Source organism: Coturnix japonica, chromosome 2 (genome assembly GCF_054131305.1).
Source record: "Coturnix japonica strain WE chromosome 2, WE-NBRP24, whole genome shotgun sequence".
Taxonomy (NCBI): domain Eukaryota; kingdom Metazoa; phylum Chordata; class Aves; order Galliformes; family Phasianidae; genus Coturnix; species Coturnix japonica.
The window spans coordinates 78,486,219-78,510,731 of record NC_140664.1 but is presented as its reverse complement, the minus strand read 5'-3'; the positions used below and the strand labels follow the sequence as shown (position 1 = coordinate 78,510,731).

The following is a 24,513-nucleotide window of genomic DNA, read 5'->3' as shown; positions in this document are numbered from 1 at the left end:
AGACAACCACCTGAATGTAAAAACAAGAGAAAATTGATTCTTTGGGAGAGAATGGTTGTGAGGGAAAAGACTTGGTCAAGGATAGCGACTACCGCACTGACTATATATAAATGATCTCCATGATCACAACAGTAATTGCCTGAACTTGAAATGAGATCAGATTTAAATATTTAAGTGCTCAAAGCCCCAGAACTCATGGAATTTTAATGCGAAATTTTCCACTCACACATTCATGGCATATTCAAGTAGGTGGAAGTGTTTTATGTGCCAGCAGCATATACATTTCAGTACTTTTTGGTGTCCAGATAGGCTAAGTTGTTGTTTGAATTTGTACAAACACAAAGAATAATAATTTATTTATTATAGTCCTTTATATATAATCCCCCCTCCCCCCTGCCCCTCTTTTTTTTTTTTCCTGGATAGTAACATTATACCTAAACTTCTCAAGTTCTCTGCTGTAGAACTAGTGACCTACCTTGCGAACTTTCTTTGCAACAGGCATCACCTTTATTACATCCAAAACCAGTATTAATTCTTTGTATTTCTTGTGTTGTAGGATAGCATCTGAAGTTTATGATAGCCTGTTCTGTATTGATACATACCTTCACATCTGTGTCAGTCTCGATGGAAAACAATACTGTTTTGATAACCTACTTGCTTGGATCTCCCTTCTAATGAGTTTCTTACCATTTCTCCTCTGTTTCTACAGACAGACATTGAAATAGTAAATCTCATCTCTATGTTTCAGCAACATGGACATGGGATTCAAATATTCTCAGACGTTGAATGAGAATGTGACTATGCTAAATCACTCTACCTTTCTTTTTGTTTTCCAGTGGGCCAATGCAGCCTAATTCTGACTCATCTTTTCTTCCTGTATCTTTATTGGTATATTATGTACTTGATGACTCCAGTGAAATCTTTCTTCTGAGTTTCAAAAGCAACTGTTGTACAATCACTTGACATTTCAAAATGTTGTGAAGAGGAGATGATGGAAGGTTGATGTTGGAGTATAGTTGGAAATGCAACACAGGACAGTGGAAAATTACATAGGAAGAATTCTTAAAATTGGCATTTTGAAAGACTAGTTAAAATAATATCCTTTACTGCATGGCTCCTCATTATATTGAAAGGGGAGGCTAGTATCAAATCTTTATTGAAGTTTCATTTCTCCTAAGCACCGGAGCTTGTGTTAATATATCACCATAATTAGTTTATTTTTTTTCTTCAGACACTGCAGTTTTCTTATGGTATTAAAAATCTCATTACCTACAATGCATGCAAGAAATACTTGCTCAACTTTATTTTTTAAAATTGAAGAAGCAGTTTTTGCATATTACCTCTGTTATCCATCATTAAAAAAAATCTTAAATATTGGTATACTTTCAGGCATGACAGAGTAATGTTCCTTTGTGCTATTTTAGAATTGTATGGTTTTGCTTTTGTAAAATGGGAGCCGGAGGTATATATCCATCTTCTACCATAGAAATATTTAGACATACATACATCTTTTCTCATTTAAAGAAGTACTTATATGACACATTCTACCTTCTAGCCAGGGAAGGCTAATGATTTATCTTTACATTTACTCTCTAGCGATAGCTGGAGATGAAAACAGAGATAATGTGTAGAGAAAGGAAAGAGCGAGAAGAGGGAAACAGAACAATGTTTCCTAGAGGCAACTTCTCTCTGCTCTTGACAGACTCTGCTGCACTGAGTCCACCAAAGTGAGGCAGGGGTAGAAGTCCCCATGCTGTGGGCCACATGAAGAGTGATAGAGGAAGAGATGCTGAGCAGCTGCTTCCCTGGTGTGCCTTGCTGTTGACACACTTCTGGCTTGTATATCTTGGCCGCAGGTGCAGAAAAATACATTGTCTGGTGAGATGCTGCTCTCATTCATCAGTCTTTCTATGTATTGTTGTCTCTGCTCTCCTGTTGTAACTATGCTTTTAAGGGTTAGGTACACAAGTCCTATCTAACATGAGTTAGAGATACCAGCCCAGGAACCAGTAGCTAGATAATATATCTTTTTGAGTCCTGGTTTCCATTATGTCTTGGTAGGAAAGTAAGTCTTGCCCTCTCAGCAGCAAACTATTCTTTCAATGCAAGGATGTTGCTGGTGAATAATGTTTCCAAACTATAAAGATGAGGTTTCCTCTGCCTCAAGTTATTTTGTTTATCACAGCTCTGTGAAGTAATCTATCTGGGAGAGGGCCCACAGACAATTGGCTGAGGCTTTTTTCCTGATAGAAATCTTCGTAAGCATTGAACCAAATACAAATATGAAAGTAAAACTGTGCTTCATCCTGATGCTGGGATGTTGAGTGCAGATAGCTGTGCTTCCACAGGCACGCTGTGTTCTTGTGTCTCTTTGGAATGTCTCATTTGGAAAATGGCTAATGCATGAAAGATGAAAAATGTCTGTGAAGAATACAGACTCCTGCACCAGATACAGACACTTTCATAGCCTGTCTCTTAGATGACTGGAAATAGTCATTCAAACCACATGACTGCAAAAATTACACTCAAGTGTCACAAGTGACTCTCACATAGCTTTTGTGACTTTAAAATCCACCTCTACTTTAGGCTTCTTTTCATATATTTGGTTTTCTGTCTTTAATTGCACTTCTTGAAACACTAAAACAACTTTTGTCTCTGTTTCTTTGTGTTTGTCTGACATTCTACTCCTTCTTCTCAAGGGCTTTCCCTGTCAGGCTGCACTCAAGCTGACTTTCAGCTCATGTCAGGTAAACACAGGGACAGACATTTAGATGGATTTTCCTAGATTTATTCATGACTTGTTGTCATTACCTGTGTCTCAGCCACATTTTGCATAAGCTACAACCTTGTCTCCTGTTGCTTTCCTTCATCTGTTCTAAGTAATGCCTTTTTGTTTGTTTGTTTGTTTCCTGTGCAGCATCCTAATTCCTGATGTTGACAAGACTTCAGGATTCAACTCTGTTATCTTATCCTTCATGGAAATAAGATGATGAAGAAGAATATTACCTGCAATAAAATTATTTTCTTCAGGAAGATTTATTGGGCTAATTAAGTCCTTTCCCTGTTTTTGGTCATTGGATGGTCTCCATTCCTTAAAAGCCACAAGCAGCATAGCCAGTATAATGCAGCCTTACAACACTGTGTCTTGCATGTGGACAACTGAGGCACATAGAAGTTAACAATGCATGGGAGGTCTGAGAGAGAGACAGGAGGAGATAAATATTTTCTTGCTTCCTAATCCCTTTTCTGTTTTGCCAGATACACGAGGCAGAGCAACTTTATGCCACAGAAGAGGCAAATCACAGTCTGAAATATAAAATCCCATCAGTTCAGCTCAGGAAATTCTGTAAGACTGGTAGTACAGTGCTATAAGGTTGCTAATACAAAATCAGAATGAATATATTATTCTGAAAATTAAAGGAGGAAAATAGATCTCTTGTAGCCCCTCTGCTTGTCTGTTGCTACTGGAAGCTTGTGCAGCATCCAAGTCTGCAGCACTGTGTGATGTTTCAGAGAGGCTCAGAATCAGCAGCCCCTCGACTTTCTGCAGCTCTGAGTCCCATTGGCTGAAAGGCAAAGCAGAGGCGGAGAGTGCAGAGTATTTTTCTCCTCCACACACCATAAAGCAGGCAGCCAGCATGCACTGCCTGGCAGCGAGACTGGTGCTTGGAGTTTGAAATTAGTTTCTCCTCGGCAGCAGTCACTTGAGCATTTTACATTTATCTCTCTCAATGGAAGGGTTAAAAAAGAGAGAGAGAGAGAGAAAGACCTGGAGCATAATAGTGAACTAAGCAAGAAGTGAACTTAGGGGAGAATCTGATACAAACTTCCATACTGTTGGGATTCAGTGATACAGACCACCGAGATGGATGTGATGGTGATCAGAATCTGCATCTGTGAGAGAGCAAACCAGCATCTCTGAGTTTGAAACCTCATTTTACAAAGTGCTCTGAACTACTATCTGCTTCAGTGCTGCCTTATTTTTCTTTTCTTCCCAAACTGAAAAGGAGGATTTCAGAGGAATGCAAGGACAGTTTTAAAACCAGGAAGCTGAAAGGGTTTCTCCATAAGATGAATTTCACCCAGCATCGTGGGACACTCCAGCCTCTCCACTTCTGGAACCACAGCAACGGGCTGCACAGGGGTGCCAGCGAGCCCAGTGCAAAGGGCCACTCTTCGGGAGGCTGCTATGAACAACTCTTTGTATCCCCTGAAGTGTTTGTGACTCTGGGCATCATCAGCTTGCTGGAGAACGTTTTGGTTATTGTGGCAATAGCCAAGAACAAGAACCTCCATTCGCCTATGTACTTCTTCATCTGTAGCTTGGCAGTGGCTGACATGCTAGTGAGTGTATCTAATGGATCAGAAACTATTGTCATCACGCTGCTAAACAATACAGATACAGATGCACAGAGCTTTACCATAAACATTGACAATGTCATTGACTCAGTGATTTGCAGTTCCCTGCTTGCATCAATTTGCAGTCTCCTCTCAATAGCAGTGGACAGGTATTTTACTATCTTTTATGCCCTCCAGTACCATAATATCATGACGGTCAAGCGCGTAGGGGTCATCATCACATGCATCTGGGCTGCTTGCACTGTCTCAGGCATTTTGTTCATCATTTACTCTGACAGCAGCGTTGTCATCATCTGCCTTATCAGTATGTTCTTCACCATGCTCATTCTCATGGCATCCCTTTATGTTCACATGTTCATGATGGCTCGAATGCATATCAAGAAGATAGCAGTTCTTCCAGGGACTGGCCCCATCCGCCAAGGGGCCAACATGAAAGGGGCCATCACTCTCACTATACTGATTGGAGTTTTTGTTGTGTGCTGGGCCCCATTTTTTCTGCACCTCATTTTCTACATCTCCTGCCCCTACAATCCTTACTGTGTGTGCTTCATGTCCCACTTTAACTTCTACCTCATCCTCATCATGTGTAATTCCATCATCGATCCACTTATCTATGCATTTCGGAGTCAGGAGCTCAGGAAAACATTCAAAGAAATTATATGCTGCTGTAGCTTGAGAGGGTTTTGTGATTTGCCTGGCAAATATTAGACTGTCGAGGGTAGGTTACTGTGTATTCAGAATACAGCATGGTCTTCTGAGCCATTAGAATCTTTTTCTTCATCAGAACTTGGGTAACATGTTTAAGAGCAAACACTTCTTTTTCTCTCCCTTCCCTCCCATCTTTGTATCCCATTTATGTGTAATTCATATTTCTGTGTAGTGTTTGTGATGTCTACAGTTTGTGATTTACTTGGCTGGGAACAGAATAAAAGTAGCACTTTATAGCAGTTTGTGTTTAAATAAATGTAATGCTGATTGTGAAATACTAAGAAATACGAGCAGCTGTATGTTCCAACTGCTGACAAAATAAAGAATTTGTCTGAGTTACAGTGCATATTGGTTGACAATGTTCCTTATTCTGCTGATTATAGCTATTCATTATGTTACGTGCAACTTAAAATAGAGCTTATGCTTCTCAATTAGTGTATTAAAGGTTCACTAGAATCAGGAGGCAGATTTTTCATGAAGATTACTGGAATCAAGGAGTTGTGTTCATTTATTTTATGTGCTTTTCCTTCTACTCCAACAGCAGCAATCCTGTTCTTTGTTACAGCTATTGCCTACAACAACGGGATTTTTTCAAATACTTGCTAGCCAGGCAATTGAAAGCTTGTTTTATCTTGGTTTTCAATATGATGATTGCTGTGTGTCTGAAAGTGCCTTTTCACAAAATTGAAATTGAATTTGAAATTGAAATTGAACACTCCCTGGAGCATCAGTTAGCACTGGATATATTTAATAGACTGGAGTCCAGATAGGCTGTCACCCTCCGTTCACTCATGAAGAAGGTGCAGTACTAATACTGATAGTGCTGGCACCTGTGTAAAGCTTTGCAGTGAGATTCAGCTGATGATAATGAAGAAGGGATATCAGCCTTAGCATTCAGTCCTTATTCTGATGTTCTGTGGTGAACAGGGACTCTGTTCTTCGGAAGAAAATATAGCTTTCCTAGAAACAAGCTGCTCTCTTTTCTGAAGCATTGTTAGATGAGATCCACTGCCTGGATCATTACAGAGGAATGAAAGCAGGTATCAACTTGGGGCCACCTCAGGCACCACTGTGGACCATGCAATCTTGTCTGGACAAGAAGGCTGGCAATCTGATAAGTGTCTAGATCTATGCTTTGTATCTGGCAGCCCTGTGTGTTAGTGCTGCTTGAGGACAGTTCACCTTTTCAGACATCTAATTTAGATGTTTAATAAGCAGGTCCCTGACTTAAGCACCTTGAAAATATTTAAAATGCAGATAGAGGTACACAAAAGCCCATGAAGACATCCTTTAACAACTTGACAACAACAGCTTCTATGTAAAAACATAGGAAAATCAACTTATTTATTCTTGGTAAGTATAAAAATAGAGCAGTAACTGGAAAAGACCTGGAAAGTTTCGACATGAAAAGTAAAACTTTAATGTAAAGAATAATTTACATTTAAGCCTGGATGTTTTATTCTACCAAGATAAACAGTGAATTAGTGAGATGAAAGTTGTGCTTCTTATTTCCTTCGGTTAGCCCAAGACATTAAAGGCAGATGTTATGGCAACAGAAGTTGAACTTTCCAACCAATATTCCATTGCATTTAGTTGATGCCTGACAGAATGGTGTCTGACACAGAAGTGCATATGAATCAAAGGGGTGAAACTGCATTTCTCCATGAGGAAAAAATTGCACCCGCTGACATTCATTGGTGCTTATTGAACATACATGGAGACCAAATGGTGAATTTGACAGTGAAGAGAAGGGTGGCGCATGTCAGCAGTGGAATCAGCAGTATAAAAGTGACATGAAAGACAAGCCATGTTTTAGATGGCCATGCACATCTGTCACTACAAAATGAAGAGTGCCTCAACCAGCTCATCTACCCAGACTGGCTGATGGTGGTGACTGTGTTGAAAAATCACATTTTGTAGCTGAGAATTTGCTCTATCAAATAGTGTTACTGTGCTCTTTGTAACTATTGTAGATTCCATTTGGAGTGACCTACACACATTAAGACCACTTCTGTGTGTATGTGTGTGTGTGTGTGTGTGTGGAAACTATAAACTTTTCAGTAATACATCTCAACCTGGTTCTACCTGTTAGGGAATAAAAGATGCCAAAGTAGGAGGATTAATGCTCAGTGAGGGGGAACATGTGAATGTATTAAAATTAATAGGCAGTCCAGAAATCTTCTTGAATCCTCTTGTACTTTATTAAAAGCACTTCTTTCTCCCGGAAGACACGATGCTAGCTATGCAGAAATGCTCTGGCAACAACACAAGAAATTCTGCTGCCTATCTGAAAAATCTCTGTTGATCTTTGTTCTGCCTTATGCTCTGTAAATTATGATAGCAGGTGCCAGAGATTTGTTTTGTAGCCCATGGATACATACACAGGCTAGCAGAAGGCGGAACAAGATGTTACTTCAGGTGCTCAAAAAATTACCTTGAAAGTAACTCTTTCTCTCCTTTGGCTATACGAGCACTGGATACCTAATTTAAACAAATACGAATGCTGAAGAGGCTATGGACTCTCAGTTGATTCCTAAAAATAAGAATCTTCTGCTTTGAATCCAAAGAGGAGAGAATTAAGTTTTTTTTTTTCTTTTAATAGCTGTTGGGGGTTTTCATCAGTGGTTTTCTTGTAGTGTCCAAAATCTTCTGCAACTCTTTTTCATTTACCTGTACTAAGATTAGTAAAGAGAATTTTGACCCCTTTAATATCTAAATCTCATTTAGAATTATATGTTTAAGAACTAGCTTATTGCAGAATTTTATCAACTTTAAGACTGCTTGACATCTCTTCTGTCTTCATTTTATAAAGCTAAATGTATATACCTGCTTTTTAATGGACTTTAATTTAATTAAAGACTTCTTCAGCTCACGGTATTATCTCTCGAGTGCAATTTATTGAAATTGCTGGCAAACCTGCTATATAAATAATTTTTCTATTCCCAGACAATTTTTTCCTTCTAAATATCTGCATCAGTTTCTGTTTGCCTATAGATCTGGCACTTTCCATCAGGGAGTCATAGAAATTAGTGTTGCAAAAAGTAAATATATTAATCTAGTTTGCTGGAGAGTGATGAAAGTGGAGGATTATTTTCCTCACTCAATTTTCTGGAGCTTTGTCTTTCTGTTTCAAAATATTCTAAGAAAATTAATTTTCTGTCTTTAAATATCTGGGACTCTAATCCTGTCAGCACTTCACAGTTTTATTATGTTGGGTAACCATGACATTCCTCTGTGGCAAAGAAAAGATTCTGTCTCCACTTTACAGGTGCAAATACTTAGGTTTTCACTTCTTCTGAAGAAGGAGCTAATGTATTTTCTTAGCCTCTCAGAAAGCAGTCTATTGTTGAGCTGGAGACTGACAATTGTATTCTTCGTCCTTAGCCAAGAAATGTCTGTAACATAACACAACTTTGAGTATTGAAATGAATGACTTTCAATAATAGGGACATTTCTTTATCTTTGAAGTAGCTTTTCAACGAAGCAAATAACTCCAAAACTCACCTAAGAGACAGCAGTTGTCTCAGGGTAGTGGATTTTGAATGGTGCCCTGATATCTCTTTTGCAATTGAACCATGCTGTCAGCTGGAAGTATGGAGAAATGCAATTATGAGCTCATGAGTTACTAAATGTGCAGTAACACCAGTCTCTGCAATCACACCCTTAATAAACATGTATTGTGCTTGTTATTCATGTAATACTATAACAGCTGTATTGTTGTTAAAGCTAATCCTATTCCCCAACGTGTGTATCTGGTTGTCCTTATTTCTCAAGCTGAAATTCTGGTAAATAAGGATCTTGGACCCGATTTTAGTTGATAATACACTATATTGCTTACTGCAGTCTCAATCCCACCAGAAGGAACTCTCAGAAAATGAACCTTCAGGGATGAAATCTTAATTGTTGGTCCAGAAATTACCTCAGATTTTAAATTAATATTCCAATACCTGAAATCACACCATAAGTATTCTAAGGCTTTCTCTTTAGATGAAATGCTTCTCTTGCTTATTTAAGAAAAAAAAAAAAGGAAAAAAAAGACTTCACAGTGTCACAAAGACTCTGCTGTTACTACTAGATGAAGTCTGAGTATGAACAGACTAAGCTCATTTTACTTGTTTCAGACAGTTCTGTTGTCCTTGCTGGTTATTCATGGTTTTACCCACACATTTTCTAGAAGAGATTTTCAGGTCTGAGCATTAAATGTCATTCCTTTCAAATGTGTAATACAAACCTTTCATTGATTGTACTTTTTTACCTATTTATTCTCTTGAAATCATTGTTCATTTGTTTCAGTGTCTCTCCTCCATGCTGGGTGTATTTTTGAATCTGCACAGAACTGAGCTCTGTCTTCTCCAGGTTGGGTTGCTCTTGTCCAAATCTCCCATGCAGCTGCTCACTCACTCCCCAGCTCAGCAAGCTGAGGGAAGAAAGCGAGAAGATCAGGAAGGAGAAAGCTTGTGGTGAAAGCAAAGACAGGAGATAATTTAACATCTATCTTTTTAGCCAGGTGGTGTTTAACCCTTTCTTCCCCAGGTGCTACATAAGACACTCAACCATGGCTGCTGGGCCCAGTCATAGTAGTGGGGCAGCTCTGGCATTACCTCACAGCACCCAGGGATGATGCCTGGCACCCTCACACTGAACACAGCAGGGCACAATGCTGTAAGCAACATTTCAGGTGAAGTCCTATTGCTCTATACATTGACATTTTACTTCAGTTTTGCAGTAAGTTTCTCACTTAAATTATTTGCCTCTTTCACAGCCACAGCTCCAGACCAGCTCATATATTTCTTGTTTTTTTTCCTGTGATGAACTTAATCAGCCTGAAACATTCCCCTCTCAGGCTCTTCCCTGCTGAAGAGCTTTCTCTGCAGAGCTTCAGATCCTGTTATTAGCCTCTGAATTAATGACTTTGAACACTGTACAGCTGAATCCCATCCTATTTCTATTATTTCAATCTTCTGAATGATCCACTTTCCCTAACTGATTTTCAGATTGTCTTTTCTGTGGAAATTGCAGCCAGCCTTTTGCCACTGAGATGTGACCTCGGCACATCTCTGTTGACACAGTGCTGTGGGACCCGCAGGGCAGGATCAGGCTCCAGGCTCTGATGAGAAGGGACCCATCGTAAATCTTGCCTATATTGTGCCAAGTGTCAATAAAATGTAATTTACCTTGGTTTGCGGGTGGCAAAAAGAAAGCTGAAATTCATACGCTTGCAATATGAGATACTTAACTGCTTTTGAAACAAAAGCCTTAAAGCTTATTAGAGCTTTTTTCCTTGTAAAAGGAAGTGGGAGAAGATGAATTCATTTGGAAGCCGTAGAGAATAAACAAAACACTTTATTTATGCAACAGTCTGCAAAGAAAATATTTGCTGTAGCAGTGTCTTCTCTTGAGATAGCATCTCTGTGCAGTTGAACTGAGATTTCTTCTCACGCTAGCACAGGTCATGCACGGTTCAACATTCAAGTCTCAAGGACATCATAAAGAACAAAGAAACATTAAAAGCAGGCTTTCTAACATTCTTGTATTCAGTATATCCTGAAGGCTGATATGTTATAAAAAACCACCTTGTTTTTCCCCTGAAAAAGGGGGAAAACAGAGGAGGAAAAAAAGAGGAGACAAAATAAGGGGTCTGAATTAGAAAAAAGTAAGTAGAAGAATAATTAAATTTGTATTACTGAGTTAATCACTTTCTACACTTTCCTTGACTGTTTTGAGGGAACCCAAAAACTTTCCGGAAAGGAAAAATTATAAAGTTATATGTCCATAGATATAACTACCTATGCGTAAAGCAACCAATTTCTGGCTGAGTACTGCATTAAAGCAGTGGATGTTGTCTTACAGCGTGCATAACACATACTTTATCACTGATGTTTCTCATTATCTAGATACACACTGTCACAAAGAAATTGGAAAAAACGGCCTGGCTCTGCATGAAGTCAAACTGAAATAATGTTTGTTTGATTAAAAACAAAAACAAAAACTTATTATCCTGAGATTTTAATGGAGAGATGAGGTGGGTGTTTTTGCTTTCTTATGATCATTGCCTTCTGCTTCATTCACGGAGATGTAATGCTCATAAGTAACAAAGACAATCTAATTTTCTCCTTGAAGACAAAGATTTTGGTTCCCAGTAAGGATGGCCTATAGGCCAAATGGGATAGTATTCCATCTCATGCTGTAGTAAAGGTACCCCTGTCTGTGAACTATTATTCACAATAGTTCGGGACTATTCATCACCTGTTCCTGCCAACTGCCTAAGGCAGAGGAACAAGCCAGCAAATCTGTGAGGGAGCAGCTGAACTGAGAGATGATCCAGCTGGACTGCATTTCAAACAACTCCTCTTGAATGTGGAAGAGCTCCTGGTGGCAGTACCCAATAGACAGGTGATAAGGGAAATTTAACTATGAGTTTGGACTACTTTTTTGGGTCTGGCCTCAAGCAGGAGGCTTTATCTACAGAGGCTTTATCTTCCATCATTCCTGCAGGAAACACCATTTTTTCTCACAGCCTTTGTGGGAAAGCTGCAGGTGTCTCAGGCTATTCCTTTCTGTGAAAGAAGGAGATAGCTCTCATCTGGCTCAGGAGAACAGGACACTTATGAAAAATAAGAGGTAAAATCTAAGCAATCTAGGCTGGCATTAACTAAGTCAAGTTATATGCTAGAGTGTGTTTCATGCCCTCACAGGCCTTACTATGAGCCAGGTTTCAACTATATGCTTACACTGATACTGACAGCTGTTGTTCCTCTCAGAGCTTGGTCGGTGGTTAAGTATCTAAAATATGCAGGAGTATGGCATTTTGTTCACTATATAGTACATATTTTTTAACAAATTTCAGCTAAGTTTTCAGAAGACATTAAATACCAGCCAGGCAAAATTTAATCTCTCTCTTTTTGGATGCCATAAAGATTATTTGTTTTTCTGAAGAGCCTGAATTGATTTCCTTTAAAACTGTAATATTGTAGTCACTTTATGAAATCTCAGGCATCTCAGTCACATGTAGTGCCTTAATTGTGAAATCCAGGATTATAAATTGAATGCCAATACATTCCCTGCTTTGAAGATTCCTTTGATTTCATCTGTTCCAGCTCTGAAAGACACAATTGACTGCATGAAAATGAAAAATGGTTATAATGCTTTAGATCATACGTGTTTACTGTATGTAGATATTGAAAAAACAAGACCCTCTACACTAATAGGGCTACAAGTTCATTATTTTATCTTTCAAATAACTGATTTCTTGATTTGTCTGTGGTAGTAGTCAATGAGGTGAACTGCATGCCTTTTTAAATTAAGTTTGGTCAGAAAGAGGCTTTTTCAGGCAGAGTGTGGGACTGTTATTTTAGTTTTAATGGAAAAAGCATTGATTTCTGAAGAACAGCCAATTTCTCAGACGGAAAAAGAAACTCAAATAGGTCATAGAGTGCTAATATGTTTGAAAGCAAACAGTTAGTTCTGTTTTACTATAAAATCAATGGATATAAGTAACTTCTGAGTCTCGTACTTTAGACCTGAACATGAGTTCTGCTTTCTTCTACTTTTTGAATACAATGACTAATGAGTTAACCTAGTCCCTAACAATTTCAGAGTTGAAGTCCATAAAGAGATGAATATCAATGAAATAATTGGTAAAGAACAAACTCTTTCTCCTTTCTTTTATTGAGGTAGTTCTGTCTGTCACCAGTAGCTTCCTCTGGAGTAAGCAATACCACCTGTAAGTAAGCAGATGCCCAAAGCATTGCTGTGGGTTTGTCCCATTTCTGCCTTCACCCCAGCCACATCCAGACTCATTGGTGCCTCTGGTCTTCTCTCTGGGTATCTCTGCTGCTGGTAAGAGCTCACCTGGGCTGCCTGATTTCTGTCCTTTTGCGAGGCCTCCTGAACTCCAGGCTTACCTCCTTCTTAACCAGAGTGTATCCACATCACCTCTCTGAAATTGACTTTTGACCCAAATGAGCTGTAATTTCCGAGTAAATAGTTCAGAACTCTGTTGGTCCTGTTTTATGTGCTGGAAATTCTACAGCATTTAGTTACACTTATATCTGTATTGTCTTTGGGCATTTGAATTTGCAGCCCCAGCAGTACATTGGGAAGAGTTACCGATCCAAATTTTTATATTCAAACGTTGTCAGGATAGCCATCCATCACTGAATTAATTGTTTTCTTATTAATGTTGATGTTTAATCGATCATAGAACTTGATCTTAAGCACGGAACCCTCAGCTCACCTGCCATTTCCATCCATCTTTTCTTAAACCTTGAAACTGCTATTCAGACACTCAAGGGATATTGCTTTAGTAACTCAGTGGAAAAGTTTAGTTTATTCCATACTCATCTTGGTTTTTAGCTGTCATTTAGAAGGATTGTCTGTGCTCAGGAAATCCCAAGTAGAAATGCTCAGGGGGGTGAGTACTTCTCTGTGCATCTGGTTACACAAAGAAAAACAATGTTTTGACTTTGTCTCCTGAGGTATAGCCTTTCTCTCCCTCACAAGGTTGTAGACACTGCAGTGTTGCCAGCGAGCATATTGTCAGACACTGTGAAGTGTAGCTTCTGAGGGCCTCACTTTTTCTGAAAGCCACAGGAAAAAGAGATGAAATTCATTCACAGCCTTTCTTGACTTTCTGCATTGCAATTTAGGAATGGATTTTCCTGTAGAAATAATCAACTACAAAATAATTAAAACTGAATTTAAAACAGAGGAAATTCGAGGCTGTATTTCTGGTAGTCTGGTATTTAGCTTTCTTGATTGTTGCATTCATGATACTTACTTACCCTCTTTCCCCTAAAGAACATCACTTAAACTCCCTGATTTGCTGTATCTGCAATATAATGATGTGTCTTTGGAACATCTGTTGTCTTCTGTTGCAGTGCCTTTTCTGATGTCAGGGAAATCTCCATGGTAAACATTTACTTTCTAATGATGACAACAGGAACAGGAAAGGACCCATTTGCACCTGCTTTTTCATTCTTAGTCTCTCATTTGAAGTCATCAGACATCATCTTGTCATTCAGGTTTTAGAGCCTCTTTTTATAACCATAGGTCAGCCTCAAAAAGATGAGGTGAAGCTTCAGGAAAAAAAATAACTAAAGCCCAACCCAACATGCTAGTACTGTGATTTTGAATCTGACTTGGCATATGATTCAAAATAGAGAAACTGTTTTTTTTCCCCGTATTAGATGCTGGGACAGAAGAATGCAAGTTTGGTACCGTTACATTTGCTTTTTCTCTCTTTTTCCTTCAATCTCCTAGGAAGGAAATGTTTCAGAAGTGCAATATATTTTTATGTTAGATTTTAACTGTAACATATGATGCATCTCTGAGGTAGCTGAATGTGAAGAACATGGCTACTGAAGACTGTCCAATAAACTCAGTTCAGTGCCTGACAAACAGGAGCAGAAGCTATTCGTTGATCATGGGATCTGTTAGGCATGCAGTTCCATGACAATTTTTTGCCACGCAGTTTCAGAGTTTCAATTACTAAGAGGTGCTAATGCCAAAGTTAGGAAAGCATTACTTGTATGTTACATTTGGTGAAGAATTTAATTTGGTAATACTGAACAGCTTGACCTCCAACAGGCCTCATTAAAAAGATAACATATCCTTTGCTTCATATGTTTAATTTCTTAGGTGAAATCTCCAGATTCACTCAACATTCAGGTTGTGTTCCCATCTCTGAGCACTACTTCTTTCAGGAAAGGAAATGTGTCCTCTTCTTCAGTAGGTAACCCTGCAAAGAGTGTGTGTCACTTCTGTGTTTCCTGACTCACAATGGAAAACTTCTCAGACTTAACCCTTAAGTTTTAGACATCACAGACATATGGTTTTCATTGATTTTGCAGTTTGTGTTGAATGCTAATTCCTCCTTCATTTTTAACTCCACGGTTCATAAGAAATAAAGAGAAGCAGCAGCACCTCATAGCCAAGAAGCTGATTTTTAAGACAAGTTAAGAAAGAAGATATGTGAGGATGCCTCCTCTTTTATATCTCAGTAGCTAAAGGAGTGAGCTAGCCCTAAAGCAATCCTTCCAGAAGAGACTGTGCAGTTCCTCTCCAGAATGTGCTGCTTTTAGCTATCTCAGCAGGCATCCCTAAGCAACAGAATGGAATTGCAGTTCGGTGGTTTCAGCAATGAATTATTCTCACAGCTTCCTATCTCATGAAATATAATACATAGAGCATTTGTCTCTGAAATTGGGTAGGTTTATCAGCTCTTGAGGGGCCTTTCAGTAGTTCATCTAGGCTGTTACAATGCTTCAGAGGTCACATAATGCTGTGGTATTACCTACCCAAATAGCTTAATGAGTTTCTGAGCTTCTATTTACTGTTCCTCTATCATTGAAAATGCAGAGAAATTTTAATTCCAAAGAGGATTCTAAGAATAAATGCCCAGAAGTTGGCTTTCAGAATTTCAGCTTCTGAAAGGGAAGAAAAATGATTATCTTAAACACTTAAGGCAGGATGCATAGGGAGACTTTAATCTCTCCTAGCAGTTCAGAATCAATTCAAAGGAATTTACTTAGAATTTCCTGTTAAAAAAAAGTACTTATATTTAAGTGGTGCTAGCTTTGATAGATGCAGAAAATGGGCACTGGAAAAAAGGAGAAAATCAGCATAATTTCTAACTGCAGATACTTTAACAATTGCTTAAAATCTGAACCTAGCTTGTAATACTAAAAACATTCCTCACTGAAATTTGTCCCCAAAAATAATTTTAAGAAAAGGATAAGGATGCCAGTTGATTCAGAAAGTATTGCCTCCATTTTTTAGGATGTAATTTGCAGCATTTTCACAGATAAATTCACTTGGCTGTCACTAGCATCCATTTTGCTTTGCTACTAGACCCATAGCATTTCAGAGTAGGAATTTTGCAAATGAAGTTTAGTGTTAAGCTTTCCTAACATGCTCCTAGGTGCTAACTACAAAAATAGCAATAAAATGCATTTCAACTAAAAGACAAAAGGCATACATTATTTCTTAGATTTTTTTTTTTTTTTTTTTTTTTTTGCCACAAAATCAATGCAATTTGGAACTTTGGTACAGTATTTCTATAGAACTGTGTTGGTGTATGGGAAACTGCTAATCACAGCCTGAACCTCTGATTAATCATCTGAGGCAAGTGTCGGATCAGCTATGGAGCACAGGTGAAGGTAATTCAGCTGTGCTCCCACAAGGGGTGGAGCTTGACTCCACCTCTCCTAGATTTCATTTAAGGGCTGACCACTAAGGCAGCACCTTTTTCTGGTGATTGCTCCTTTGAGGAGTTCTGGTGGCAAGCATCGACATTTTCCATCTTGACTGAAGGCCTTGGAGTTGGTGAGTTTTTCCTATAGATAACCTTTGGCTATCTATTTACACCTAGACTTGTACTATTCCAACTGTACATTACTATTCTTGCATTATTGTAACTGTACAGTTGGTAACTGGAACAGTTCTGCAATTATTTTTAATATATCACATGAAGTATTAATTAATCCAGAGCTCCAACAATTTAAAGCTATTCTCAGCTATTTAAGAATATTAGCATCTTTCACAAATTCCAAGCACATTTTGATTTAATACAAACTTTTTCTTCCCTGTTCAGCCCCAGAAAACTCTTAGCTTTTAAAAACTTTCTTAGCAAATCAGCAAATTCCTTAAATGCTCCCAGTGAATCATGGTGACCTCTATCAAGTAGCTTGCCTCTCCTGTCCTGTATCCTTGGCTGGAAAACAAAATTAAGAAAGATTAACTGCTCTGCATGGCTATTGAGCATTTTGTGTTATTTGATATCATTTAAAGAGGAAATTTTTATGTTACGCTAGCTCCTAAATCCTGGAACTGTATTGGATTCCACTGTGTTACGTGCTCTAAAAGTGCATGATACATAGGCACTACTTCAAAGAGTTTCTAGAGTAAATAATACCTAGAGCATTTGCTGAAAATTTCCATATAAATGCAAAGCAGCTGTTATTACAGTTGCTGGAAGAGTGGAAGCTGGATTTCTTTTGTCTTATTGCAATAATTTTCCAGGAAATGAAAGTAATTTTTCTCATAGGTGAATATCTCCTTCTCATCCTTCCCTCCTTCTTTCAGGAATCTCTGCAGCTTTGGAGGTGGGAGTGGTTCTTGGGAGTGAGAGTCTAAGATTTCTTTTTTATTTAACATATGTTAGAATGCCTTATTTTTAATTCCAATGCATTGTGGAAATTAATGAGAAGAAATTCTTCTCTCTGCTTTTTTTTTTTTTTTTTTTTTTTGAAAAAAAATTATGCAATACTAATAGAGGAGCAGTGGTAGAAATGCCAGTATATACTTCCTCATGAAACTCTCTGGTCCAGTTCTTGTCTCTCTGAAATGAACAGTAAACCTGAGCTGACTGCTGTAAACTTTGGGTTTCACCTCTGACATTTAAATGCCATTGTTGTTCAAATACAGAGCTGCTGGGGTTGCAGGCAGCATGCCATGAAATGAAAACAAACTTTGCACTGAGGTTTTTCATCCCACTTGCAATACTATATGATTTTATCTCACTTTTTTTCTTTTTCCCCAATATCAGAGAGATCACTTGAAAGGCCCCAGAAGACCAGAGGCTATTTGCACAAATTTCTATGTGATTATACAATTCTGATTCTAGAAACTCATCAGAAGGCTCTGCCTTGATCTTCCTTTCTTTTTCTTCATATGATTTATACTTCCTCAACAATTCAGGCTGTATAATGTTCTTTCCTCTAAAGTTGTTCCTCTAATATTTCCTTCAGTTTTCCTGTGCATTCCCTTGGAGTCTTCCTTATCTGGGAAGAAATAAGTGCTCAGATGGAAAGTGTTGTGGAGTGGCAGGTAGGGGTGTGCCATAAGAAGGGGAATCTGTTACAGGTCAGATGTGGCACAAGGAAGTGTGTTATGCTTTTTGTTTTTGTTTATTTCTTGCGTTCTTTTTTCCTTAAGGAAAAAGTGTAAACAATGTTGCATCTTAGTAAGGTACTGGAAGTTTCTGGAAATTAGCAAGCATGGGAAAAGGAGAAGGTATTACCTTACAAATACTTTCATTTTAGTGCTTCTCATCCATCAAGAGCTCTATGCCAAAAGTTTGTCATTTGAAAGTGCAGTGAAGTACTACTTTCTGCAAATCAAAGCTGCTTTAGTGTTTCCATGTCCTCCCCATAAAGAAAGGTGCAGACAGCACCACATCAAAACTCTGGGTTTCAGAGCTTAAGACTGAATCTTTAGAAAGTGACAATGGTTATCACAAATTATTAAGCAGCGCAAATGTAGACACTGTTCAGGCAATTGGGAAGTCCTTACAGATAGTATTATTATTTCAAACAGATGAGTTACTGAATTTTGAACATATTAACTAAATCCTGTGTTACATTATCTTAATACATAATTTACAACCTTTTATTCTAAAAATATCTGGGTTTCTCATGAATGGCATAAGCTCGAGTTTGATTTCAATATGCTGGTTTTACTAGAGGTAATCTCATTTAGGATCTGTATAACACTCCTAATGCTTCTTACACAATAGAAAGTATGTACTAAAGGAAAATGAATGTAATCCATTAGTTTCCCTGTGTTAGCCTTTGACAGTATGTAAATACAGGAGATATTAAAATGTTTCCTTTTCCACTGCAAAGCTTTCACTCAGTCCAGAAACAAGAATGAGGGGAGTCGGCCTCAGGTTCTGCCAAGGGAGGTATAGGTTGGATATCAGGAAAAACTTACTTACGGAAAGGGTTGTTAGGCACTGGAATAGGCTTCCCTGGGAGGTGGTTGAGTCACTGTCCCTGTGTTTAAAAACCATTTAGATGTGGCGCTCAGGGAAATGACTTAGAGGAGAGCTGTTAGGGTACTATGGTTAGGTGTTGTTTGGGCTTGATGATCTTGAAGGTCTTTTCCAGTATGAGCAAATCTATAATTCTATTAACAGTCATATTAAACATTATTATTAGGATTTTGCTGGGCAACTGCAAAAAGGCAAAGCCTGTCTTTGGTGGAGCAAAGTGAGTTCTCAGAGTTGCTTTTGTTAAAAAGAGATGTCTATAGTAGTTCTAAACTTCAGATAAATGCAAAGAGCCAGAATGAACCTTTGGAAACTTGACACTTTGGAAAGACAGGCAATTTCTGTCCTAGACAGGTTTCTCTGATACATGAAGTTTTACTTTTTGAAAACTAAATAACCTGAGATTTTGAAAGTAAAAATTTAAATTAGAAGGTAAATAAGGATTCAAAGACTTCAGTTTATACTCTAAAAATACATATAGCTCTAGATATGGGAAATACAGTCCCAAGGGTTATTTTGTTCTTCCTGTGACATTAACAGTTCTTCTGCTGCATCAATAAGAAAGGTCACTGGTGTTACTTGAGCTTAGAACTGGATACTATAATCTGTCTCTGTGTAACTGGTGTTTTGGAGGCACATTTGCTTTGAGAGAGAGCTCCTAGCTTGATAAAGGCTCACTAACTTACCGAAGTCTGACAATTGTTCTGTATTCAGAATTCACAGACACAGGGACTGGTTATTGTTCATATTACTTGTACAAAAGACAAATCAAGATGGATTAATGGTGTTATAGGTGCTTCTGGGCAGCGTTAAGAATGTTGCAGTTTGTTTTGGTTTTCCTTATCCTACCTTTGAAGCTTTCTTAGATCTATATCTTTTTTTGCCTTGCCTTTTTTCCAGAGCTGATCTTGTGTAATATTTTCCTGATCCTCATCTTAGATCAAAGTTTTCCTTTTCTGTGACTTTGTATGTTATCTTTCAAGTGGTTCTCATGGCTGTTTCTTAAATCTCAGACTGAGACGACAACTGCTCTAAGTTTCATGCATGCTCTCTGAAGCTTTCCTGCATAGGAAATTGTGCTGCTTTGTATTCTAAGGACACCTAGCATTTCATAGGGAAGCATGAGTATGGAGCAAGGGGACTGGCTGCACAATGACTAGGGTGTTAGGCAGAGATCTGTCTGAAGGAGATGTTTGAAGGGGAAATTCTGAATTATCTTCTAAATATATTGGGAAGCATTTTATAGAGCAAAAGACTATGGACAAATAGTATCAAATTTCTAGGGAAAGGACTGAGATCAGGGCAAATCTTTTCATAAATATTTGTCTTTCACTGTCTTAATAATTATCTATCATCTTCAAGCTTTAAGGTAATGTTTTGTGTTGAAGGAAGAATATCAGTCTGCTGAATTCTTAGGTATCTGCTCCACTGCTTATGGTTTGTTGTTTTGTTTTTTTTTTTAATGAGCAAAAGTAAACCAGAGGGCACTTTCATAGGGTACAAAGTTAATGACTAATGATGGCGATTCAGCTGTCTTAGCTCTAGACTAAATTACTCATCTAAGATTCCCTCTTAAAGCAGAAGAAAGAGAGAAGCGTACCTCTGAAGGTTAACTGATAAGGTAAACTCCTTTTTAGAGATTTCTACAGATGTTATCTAGAAATCCCCATCTCACCCCATTACCTAGACTCAGGCTCCCTCTGTAGTCAATCTTCCTGAAAGCAGAGATAATGAATGTCTTAACTCCAGCAAGCAGAATGGATAGGTATTACTGGAAGTGTGCATGAGCAATGTTGTGATACCCATGTTTTTTCTGGAATTCAGAACTGCCCACCTGAAATGCAGTGTGAAAATGAGTTGTCCTGAGAGGCCACTGGCTGCATTATGAAGGACAAATTATGAGCTCTGTCAGAGGGTTTTAATCAGGAATTGGGGGTACTGATTGTTTTGTCTAGATGAAAGTCTACATGTTTCTTTGCTCCACTTGCAGGACATTGGGCCCATGTTTTACATGGCCTAGGTCTCCCAATGATCTGTGCAAGTAGCCGAATACTTTGACTTTGGAGTTTCAGATTTTACCTTATAGTCCTCTGCTATATTGATCCCAAAGGAACTGCTGGAGTCTGGGAGCTGAGGAACTGAATTATCTGCAGAGCCCAGCCTGAGCTTCATAAGCCTTCAAATGAGTGAAATTTAATTGACGGTTTTCCCTATGCAGTAAAGGAGCAGAAGAATCAGACTAGATACTCTGTACAAATCAAAGCCTCCCAGATGCAATTAATGAGGGTGAAATAACACAAGAATTATTTTTATTTTTGTCACCAGCTTTTGAGTTCAGACATATTCTGTCACATGGAACAGGAAGCAGATCTTTAATATCACCTGCACATCATAATAATAATGACACCAATAAATAAAAGTTTGTGTCACTGAAAATTCTAGTCTGTGTTCCAGTGGAAGTGCTTATGTACCCAATATATATGGGCAAAAAGGCAAACTGTAATATTTGCAGTTTCTCACTGGTGACTTGGCTTTATATAGAATTTGGCTAACCAACAAACAGGGAGGAATGATTACTTGTTCACTGGTGGAAAAGTAAAAGCACAACACATACTTGCTCTTCAGACCAGAGTGGAAGATGCACTAAAGAAAACAGTGATAAAGTGTGCTAATGAAGTAGTAGAGTACCTCTGTATTTTGAGAATGGGGTAGCTCTGCTGGGAACATTCAACCTGATGTTTATAGTGCATAGACATGGAAGCATTTAAGGCTGCTTTTTATGGTGCTGAAAAAAACATCCTTTAACAGAGCACTCTTTGGTCCAAAATAGAGCAGGAAGTTGGTTGTTATAATCAGATCCTATAGGAAAGTTCTGTATTGGTACCTCTCTGGAAGCAGAATTATCTTAAGGTATTTGCTTTGAAAGCCCCTGGCACTGTTACAAATTACATAGGAAGGCTGTGCCCCAGGAGTTCTTTGGATACCAAGTCTTATTTCAATAACCTGGAGTAAGGATATGCTCAGAGCAGAAGGCAGAGGATGTTTATGTAGACTGCAACATTTTCCACAGAAAGATTAAGAATAATCTTTGAGCAAGAACTTACAGACCTAAATTTGAAATGAAGGCAACTTAGTTTTCCTTTCCTGCTGGTTTCTTCATCTGGGAGAAGAGATCTCAAAACTAATCCAGTTGCTTTTCCTGTTGGCTGGAAGGTGAGAAATGCATCCAGAAGCTATTGCATAATTAGTTTTTTATAAACATGAAGGAGCTTGAAATGATGGTGACACAGACCATTGGAGAGAAATAAGTGGCTAGGCAAATGGCTGTGGAGACGTTCTGAAGACAAAAGGTGGAAATACTTCATGGAGATATATGGGAAAAATATGATCATGAGCACCCTTGAAAAATAACATTTGCTGCATGATTTTATTTTGTTTTTAGCTCTCTTCTACTTGAAAGCATTATACAGAACCACTTATGTAAGCCCCAGACTTCCAAAACAGCAAAGCTTATTAACAGTGGGACTAGAAAAGAAACTGATTGGAAGTTTGACTTCAGTTTCCATTCTGATACTTCATGTATGCACATGCTTCCTGCTTTACTGGAGTGCTGCAGCAATTTATTCAGGCTTGCTGATGGTACTTCTGGCAGGTGCATGTTTTGGCATGAAGTGACTGTTTTGTTAAAACATTCAGATGGCTCCACTCTTCCTTGTGCTTGCTGATGCAATCACTGCCTCATCACTTCTCACTTTCTGAGAGATACTCTGTTAGGCAGGATGAGTGAGCTTGTCTTATCCCTACTCTTACAGGGCATTTCCTCTACTCTTGGATGGGGATTTTTCTGTCCCTAGGGCTCCAGCCTTTTGTTCATCCACTGGCATATCCCATTCTATATTAGGGCAGCAAATCCAGTTTTTTTTTCTTTGTATCAGCGGGAGGAATTTCTGGAGATGCTGATACTGGATGAAAGTGTTTTATGCTAATGTAACACTTGTGTCTTTCAATTTATTTTTCATTTTTATGTAATATTTTCTGGCTTGCATAAATGTCGGTAAAAATGTGTAAAGGTTCTGGATACTGCATGGTGGTTAGGATGCGTTGTTGTTGAGTGAGCTGGCTCTCATCTGGGGACTGAGCTGCAAAATTGCTGTGAGAGAGTGAAACATCTTGGCAGAGATATAGAGCTACTTTCTTATCTAGAAGGGAACAGGGTGAAACTCCCTCTGATATGCAAAATCATTATGATTAATGGCTAATATCCTCTGCATTACAGCAAAACAATTTTGTAGCTGTAGATTTAAAAATCAGTTTGGAGATAATTCTAGTCTCCATCAATAGAGGAAGGGTCTGATTCAGCTCTGAGTTACTCTTTCTTTCTGATGGTAATATTGGGCAAAAGTCATTGTCACACACTGCTTCCCTTACTATTTCCAAAAGATATCAGTATCCCTAAGGAATGGGTAGAGGGGCTTTATAGACAGATATCCCACACACCTGTCAGCACTGTGCAAAGGCAGAGATGTGATCAGGATGCTCAGGGCTAGTTTGGCCCATTAAGATGTATCACGAGGTAGAGGTTCTGCTGGTTAGAGCCACCAGAAAGTTTGGTCAGACAAACTTTAGGAAGCCTTAGTTTTTCCTTAGATCACCTCACTTCATGCTGAATCTCTAAATTGTTTTGGTTTTATTTTTTCCATGCAGGCACTCTGTGCAAAAATGGTCATTCTTCTCTTCCACTGCCCTCTCAGTATCAGGAATAGGTCTGGAATGGGAACAGTGAAATCTAAATCAGAAATAGTATAGACAGGGTGATGAAACTTCACAGTCAAAACAACACTGAAAAAATCAACATAGATTAGAACTTTCGAAATGAATAATTCTCATAGCATTAATGCTTCACATCACTGACTCTGCCTAACTTTCTAATGCTTCTGAGGTGTGATAGCAGAAATTATCTCTGCTAATTTTCTTTAGGCCAGTTGTGTATATCCTGCTGCTTATCTGCTCTGGTAATTTCTGCTTTATAAATATTCACAAATATATTCCTATTTATTTAAAGGGACCAGTCAGTGTTTTTCTTAAAAAAAAAAAAACAAAAAAACAACAAAAAAAATGAATGAGATGAAACAAAATGACAGTCTTTATGCTGATGTTTTTTTTCAATACATCATATGCTTCACTCACGTCCATGCTGCAGATTTCTGTATTTTAAAAAACAAGGGCTAGCAAATAGTTTTTCCACTGTATAAACAAGCTACATGTTTTGGCAAATGTCTGAATTTTTTAAAATACTAATAAATGGCTCAATTCACTATAGAAAGTCCTTCAACAAAAAAAAAAAAAAAAAGTTTCCTTTTATCTATGTTAGCAACAACAGCTTCAGGAGGCACACTCACAAATGCACAAGAAAAAGGGAAATACTGAGAAGGAAGCAGTGTAGAACTCTATTCCCTCCAGTTTTATTGGAATTTTCAGAGAATTACTCACAAAAGTCAGGAAAAAATACTACTTTTGGAATATCAGCAATAGAATTTGTAAATAAATTGTGCTAGTCATGCTTCATCTTTAATTACTGATTCTATTACTTCACAACTCTCATTAAAAATGTATTTGAAGATTTTAAATTAGTACTTTCCTATCAGCCTTCAAATATTAGTGTATTCATTCTCTAG

General features: G+C 38.2%; 1 protein-coding gene across 1 annotated transcript; it reads left to right on the top strand.

Annotated features, from left to right (window-relative positions):
• The first annotated feature begins 3,599 nt into the window (after window positions 1-3,599).
• Window positions 3,600-5,413, top strand: MC4R (melanocortin 4 receptor). Its single transcript, XM_015854466.3, has one exon. It carries the CDS (start codon window positions 4,072-4,074, stop codon window positions 5,065-5,067), a length of 996 nt encoding a protein of 331 aa, XP_015709952.1. The 5' UTR covers window positions 3,600-4,071; the 3' UTR covers window positions 5,068-5,413.
• The last annotated feature ends 19,100 nt before the right edge of the window (window positions 5,414-24,513 follow it).